Raw genomic sequence first — 7,157 nt, 5'->3', positions numbered from 1 at the left:
TTATCGGGCAGGGACAGGACTTGATAGATAGCTTCGTGAAGATCGTTCGCCAATCTTGTTACTGTGACTTTCAACACTGATAAGGTAATCTGCATGCATTTCGAGAGCGTACGATTTCAAGCTATTTATTTTAAGAAAGCCTACACGTGTGCCCGCTGGAGAGTATCAATTACCATCCAGTAAATCTTGAAGCACTTCTTAAGCTCCGTTTTGTAAATTAATTTCTTAAACTACGTCCATTTATGTTTAACGACGCTCTATTTAACGACTTTCTCTATTTAAAGACGACTTTTCATGGTACCGGATGCACCCTTGTAGTTTTAGAAGCATTCTATTTAAGGACGCATTCCACTTAAGGAAGATTTTTTGTGGTCCCTTGAAAGTCGTTGGAGAGTCAATTGTATATGTTTCTTTTTATTTATATAATGAGCAACTCCGCGCTTACATATTCGTTTAGAAATTGATTGCAAAGGCTTTCTCAAATGGGAAACTTGATGAAATGCAACACTACTGAAAGACGCTCAGCCGATACAAAATAGGATTTAATTTGTGAAACAGGCTGCTTATACTCTTGAAATTAACGCATCAGCTGCGCAGTTTTAAGGAAATCCCGACCAGGGCCAAGCGCGCAGTGCGAAAGTATTGAAGGACAACCGTTTTATTGTATAAACTGTTTCAACAAAGGCCATACAATATTTTGATAAGTGATATTTAAGAACATTTGTGATAATATCCTAAAATTTCCAACCATGTTTGTTTTAGTTTCGAATTGTATTTTATGCCGTCAGTCACCAAGGTCTGAACATAAAGTTTAGTGTCAGTCACTGATGAGTGACGTGGTTTGAACGGAAAGTTCAGTCAATGACTGACGTGGCAGTAAACAAGTTAATATTAATAATAACTATCATAACATCACGAAAAATATAAAATTTTGATGTCTATGCTTTTACTGAGCCTCTTTTTGACATGTGAAACAAGCAATCATTTGCATGGAAAAAAAGCATTTCCTTCATTTTCAACAAATGTGTATTTAAACCAGCAAAATACTGAAATGTTGAAACTGAAAGGCAAGAGTTTCAAAATCATATATTCAGAGTCAAAGGGAACTCATCCCTCAGTAAACGCAAATGAAATAATGGACCAAATTAGCCATAATTATGGATTTTTCAGGCATTGCTCAATTTCCTCGTACTGAAGATGGACATGCTTCATATCTTAATTTTACATAACAAATTTGCCAAGAGCGCTGGATTTGTTTTGTGTGGATTCAACTACATTGGAAAATTGAACGTCAACTGAAATTTTTCAAAACCTCTACCCTTCTTTAATTTCAAAATCATGCGTTATTTAATAATTGATTTCATTTTGGAATTTTTAATAATTTTCAGTTAATTTTAAACAGTTTCTTTACTTTACTTTTTGATGATTTTGTAATTTAAGTTCAAATTCTCTTATTATATTTATTTTTGAATCACTGATAAATACTGCTAATATATCAAGAACAACTGATACATCTTGACTTTTTCTGACATTTTTTCTGAATTTTATTATTTTATTACTTTGAGGTAATTTTTGGTAAGTAGAGAAAAAAAAATCATGTACAGTATGAAATTCATTTAAAGCAGAACGTAGCGGGTTGTCTTTGTACAGGTTATAAGTTTAGGCTTCCTATTTAAAACATACAAGTCTTTGTAATTAAATTGTAAAATTTATGTACATTGCTTAATAAATAATTCAAAAATGCTTTTTTTTTTCTTTTTTTCTATAGAATCTGAGGGATACCGGCAGTGGATGTGTGTATGAATATATCGATGACCTAGACGTCACCTTAAAATGCAGGTTACGATTGTATAATGTTATTGCAAACCTCAACAACTTCGAACAAATTAACAACATGTTTTTCTTCCTTCCGGTTGCAGCTAATGTTCAAGGAAACGACTTACTGTCGTTTTCGTAGCTGCTGAATGACATTGTTGATTAACACCAAAAATGCTCCAAAATATGATAATAGTCTCCAAAACAATGGGAAACTTAAGTGATTCTAAGATGAATACATATTTTTTATTTCAACATTGAAGTCTAGTCACACGAAATGCAGCGTCTATATCCATCATCAACATACTTCTACATAAAGATTTAGTCTTAAATCACCAGTTTGACATGCATTTAACATATTTGATCGCTTGGACACTGTCAAACACTGCTTTGGTATTTGGGGAAGCTATTGGCCATGTGACTCGAGACTACTTTGGAGACATTTTCAGCTTAGAAGACTGTCAACCTGGAAGCTGTGATGACAATGGGAGGCGAGCAGCTCAAATTCCAGGAGAAAAATGCAGGTGTCAGTGTGCTCCGTCACATTATACATTCCGAGAAGACTTAAAGCAATGCATCAAAGATGTTGGAGGTAGTGTACATTTTATTTTTACTTTCTCAGTGAAATAATACATACCTTTTAAAAGTCATCAGACTAATTTCAAATATATTTTCGGCAAATTAAAGCTAATTCTCTGACGAAGATTAACTAAACGTAAAATGTGTGATGAGTATGTACGAAAAAATAAAAGCAGGAATTTCGTAATTTAAGAATTATAAGACATTGTAGATTTGATATCATGGGGAATGAAAAGGAAGTTTAAGAATAAGGTGAGAAGATAACAGATTGCTTTTTTACCTAAGGTCCCTGAACTTTACCTCTTGTAAATAGATTAGATTAATTTACGGACTACGGACAAACACAGTTTGTGTAAAAATGTATGAAGGGAAAATATTTATTAGTAGAGGAGACCGGATCCAGGTAATACAGGGTTAAGTTGATACAACGGTTTATATTTTCGTGTACAAGGGCTTTAGTTTTCCCTACGTTGCGTATTGTTGATAAATTTCGAAAAAAAATTTAAGATTTTATAATGTGAAAAAAGTGATGCTAACAAAGGTGGTAAAATCATTATTTGAAAGGAAAATCGTAAAGGTAATACTTGAAATTTTATTTTATAACCTAACATTAATGACAAAATTTTAAAAAGCAAATTGTTAAAATGCATATCAATCATACCCGGTCTCCTCTAATATTTGTATTTTTTTAAAAACTTTAAATAGTTTTGATTATAAATCCACGTAGTTACAGAAATAAATGCATAAATAAATGTGCAAAATACTTGAACATAAAATCGTATTATTAGTCTATTATGTTATAATGTACACATGAAATAGTGCATTAATTTATATCTTACACGAAATAAAACGAGCAACATAAATAAACTGTGTGTGTGATATTTTTGGAACTATAAAATAATCGGTTCAAGACAATAACAAGATTTTTGGGGATATTTTTAGGAAATTTAATACTTCAGTGTCAGTTGAAGTCAAGGAAATTTTTTTTCAAATGTTTCAACTTTAGATCCTTCCCTTTCTGTTGGATGCATTAAGACATAAAATGTTGTGCATTGTGTCTAAAACATCACTCTCTGAGCGTAACTGAGTATGAAAAACTTGACTTTTATGGCTGAAGCGAATGAAATCATGTTTCCTTTAAACCCAGTGTATTTCCTTTTACCCCAGGGACAAAGGAATACATGGAAAGTTTAATTTCACATGAAGTTTATGCAAGTAGATAATCGCACTATACACCATTTGTTTAGAAGCTTAATCTTCTCCTACATGAGGTTTATGCAAGTAGATATTCGCAATAATCTGTTTAGCAGCCTTACCTTCTCCTACATGAGGATTATTTAAGTAGAAAATCGTAATTATACAAAATCTGTTTAGAAGCTTAACCTTCTCCTACAATAATAAATCGGTAGCCCGTAGGTTGCATGCGGCTCGCTAAATATTCCAACTGTGATCTAAAATGATTTAAAAAAAAATATCACACAAAAAATTGAATTATGCGAGTTTATTATGCGAACATTCAAAAAAAAAATGAGAAGAATGAGAAACATAGTTGCTTCCATTAGCGGATTTTAGGGGGGGGGGCGGTCACCCCTCAAAAGGAAAAAAATAATTTAACTATTTTTTTTTTTTTTAAATTGACTTCTCTATAACGTGAAGAAATGTTTTACAGTTTTTTAAAAGAAGACAAAAGACACAACTCTTATAAAAGCATATTTGTTTGCTAAAAAAGTTATACTGGAGTCGGGGACCAGAGCGGCAAAAGACAATTAACTGATGAAAACTTGATTAACTTGATTAACAATTAGGCGTCCTATCGCACTTATTGGGGGTTGGCAGCCCTAGAATTATCAACTATTCATTAAGATCTGCAACAGAGAAAAGCCTAAGGAAATCTTGAAAAATAAACATTCCAATAATATATTCTAACAATAGCTAAAGCTGGGGCGTCCATTTGAAGGGAGGCATGAGGCTGACTATACCGCTGAAATAATAAAATCTGAAATTAAATGAATATTCAACTAAAAGTAACTTCGCTGAAGTCAGAGAAGTTATTTTTTAAAGGATTTTAGACTCTTTAATAAGAGAGACCGTTTTTTTTTTTGGGGGGGGGGGGATCGAACTCAAAGGAACGTAATACCGTGATTTTACCGTCTATTAATCCTTCTTTGATGGAATCAGTAATTGACTTTTTTTTATGTGTGGAGACGTGCCGAGAAATATCATTTCAATCCAGGAAGCTGTTAGTGAAAAAATAGATTTTTTAAAAAAAATTTCAGCTTATGAAAAATGAAAAATGAAATAAGTCACATGATAGTTTCTTGCCAAAATCATAGTATTAATGGAAACGGCATTTAGTGTTAAAATTTTTAAGAACAAATGAGCAAAACTGCTGCAAAGATGTAGCTTCTCCATTCTTCAATAAAACCTATAAATATAAAGCTATAATTTTCTTATTTGCATAATACTTCTTAGAAAAAAAATCATTTAAATAACTAAAATGAGGTATGGGTTCCTTGTCCTCTTGTCACAATCATTATGAAAATGTTCCTAATTAAAACCGCTCCTTTTACAGCATGTCGGTGAAATTATATTACGTTTAGTGTTTGATTGGCTTGAAATGTTTAAGATATTTTACATATACATTAAAAGTTGAAAAGTGCATAGTATTGATGTACTTGATGTTGATTAATTGACCTTAAGGGAGCCTGGGGAAAAAATGCTTGAAAATAAAGTCTTGAAAACTTAAAAATTGAAAATATTATTGAACTATTATATCTTGCCCCAAGACAGAGGCGAGGTTTACCTACTATTTGAACTGATTCTCTCCAAATTTTTTATTTCGGCACTTAAATCCCTTTGCTTATCACTGCCTCATTTGATAAACTCAAAACATTTTCGAAAAGTACATATTTACTTCAATGGAAAGGAGAAAGGTCAATCGTCACATTTGGGGCACTCACTGATAGGCAGTTCTTTCAGGTTTTTGAGTCACTCCTGCGCACAGTTGGAGCGCATTGATCACATATGCACATATGTAGCATTGTGCAGCACAGGATCATATCCTCCACCCGATCGCTCGGTGTCTGAACCCTGAAGTTTTAATAATGCCAATCATTGTTTTATTGAGCTATAGTCTACTTTTCTTGGGACATCAAATCACAGGAAAAAAATTACGGTACGCAACCGTAATTTTCTTTTGAATTCATCAATCACGTAAAATAGAAATTCTAGAACAGTTAATGATTTTTTTTTTTTTTGTAAACTACGATGAGCCATGAAGAAATAAAATTTACTATCAAACAAGATCAGGCATTTTTTGACACGATTTTTTGTAATACCTGTTACTACAGAATGAGTAAAAACTTTAAGGCCGATAAAAAAATTTGAGAAAAAAGGAAAACGGAATGAAAGAGATTTTTTTATTATTGTATTTTTAATTATTGATGTATATTGGTAAGAACAAAAGCAACAGACAGGATTTGTAAAGTATGCAATTACCTGAAAATCAGTGGTACATTCGAAGTTAGTATTTCAGCTTGAGTAAAAACTTTAAGGTCACCAGTATTTCATAAAAACTAAATGTACTTATACTGAAACAAATGTTACCACAGTTAACAAGATAGAGGAAACCCTTCAACTTATAGCTTTGTCATTAATTTCTTCGAAGTTTTGGTGCTCTTTGTAAAGATGTAGAAAGGTAAGAATTTAACTGATCATAAAAGTGGGCGGAATAAAGCTTTTTCTTAAACGAGGATGAGAAGGCGTACTATTGCAAACAAAATATGAAGATCAAAGACTGTAGTCAACAATTTTATAAAATTGAAAGGCAATTATGGTAAAAAAAGCGCCAGAGGGAGCCCTAAAGCTTTTTCCTCGCGTTATTAGAGATGAGATTGAAACTTGCATCAACTGAAAAATATTCAACCAGAAAATTTATCCAGACGACAGATTAAAATGATTGTCAAAAAGTGATTTGTAACACAACTTAAAGTTGTGGAAGTTTTATTTATGCTTAAAATTCAGCTAAGCCTCAGTTACTGAATAGGCCCAAAATAGAGCATTTGAACTGTATCCAAAAAGTCTTGACCTGAGATAAACAATGGGTACAAAAAAATTCTGATGAATAGAAGTGGTATTTGGAAGGACCAGACGCATGGAAGCACTATTGGTATGATTTACGAAAAGAAAAAGAAATATTCTTTAAGCGCCAATGAGGTGGACGCTCTGTCATGGCTTGGGAGTGCTGTGTTTACAATAGTATGGGCTCAGTTGTGTTCGTTTCAGGTAAAATGAATTCACAAGTATATCAAATATCTTATCAAGTCATCTTTTCTCTCTTTCTGAATTTATTTCTGGACAAAATTGAAAATATCATTAAGACATTGTACCTAACCATTCGAGTAACAGTGCAAAGGTTCCAAGTCAACAATGTCGAAACTATGAAATGGCCAGCTAAGTCTCCAGATCTCAACCCAATCGATAACTTATGGGATGGTTTAACAAGAAGAGTGTATGCAAATGGGAGTCATTTTCCTTCATTAATTGAGCGGAAATCTGCTTTCGAAGATTAATGGCATAAAACAGATCCCGAACTTTGTCAAAAGCTAGTTTCATCCATGAAAACAAGAATATTTAAAGAAATCCAAAGAAATAACTCCTTCACAAACTTCTAAATGTTTGTTTTCTTTGTTTCCTGTGTTTTTTCTATGTTGGTCTTAAAGATTTTACTCAGGATCAAATATTTATCTGTAATATTTTCTCAT

General features: G+C 32.5%; 1 protein-coding gene across 1 annotated transcript in view; it reads left to right on the top strand.

The window, feature by feature from the left end:
- Positions 1–2,160: 2,160 nt before the first annotated feature.
- The window catches only part of LOC129218997 (uncharacterized), an 82,545-nt gene continuing 77,548 nt past the window's right edge, over positions 2,161–7,157 (top strand). The window contains exon 1 of the mRNA XM_054853315.1: positions 2,161–2,407. Within this exon, the coding sequence (XP_054709290.1) occupies positions 2,161–2,407 (247 nt within the window). The remainder of the gene's footprint in view (positions 2,408–7,157) is intronic.

Source organism: Uloborus diversus, chromosome 3 (genome assembly GCF_026930045.1).
Source record: "Uloborus diversus isolate 005 chromosome 3, Udiv.v.3.1, whole genome shotgun sequence".
Taxonomy (NCBI): Eukaryota; Metazoa; Arthropoda; class Arachnida; order Araneae; family Uloboridae; genus Uloborus; species Uloborus diversus.
Note: the sequence above shows the minus strand (reverse complement) of the source record. Positions and strands in the feature narration are given on the sequence as shown.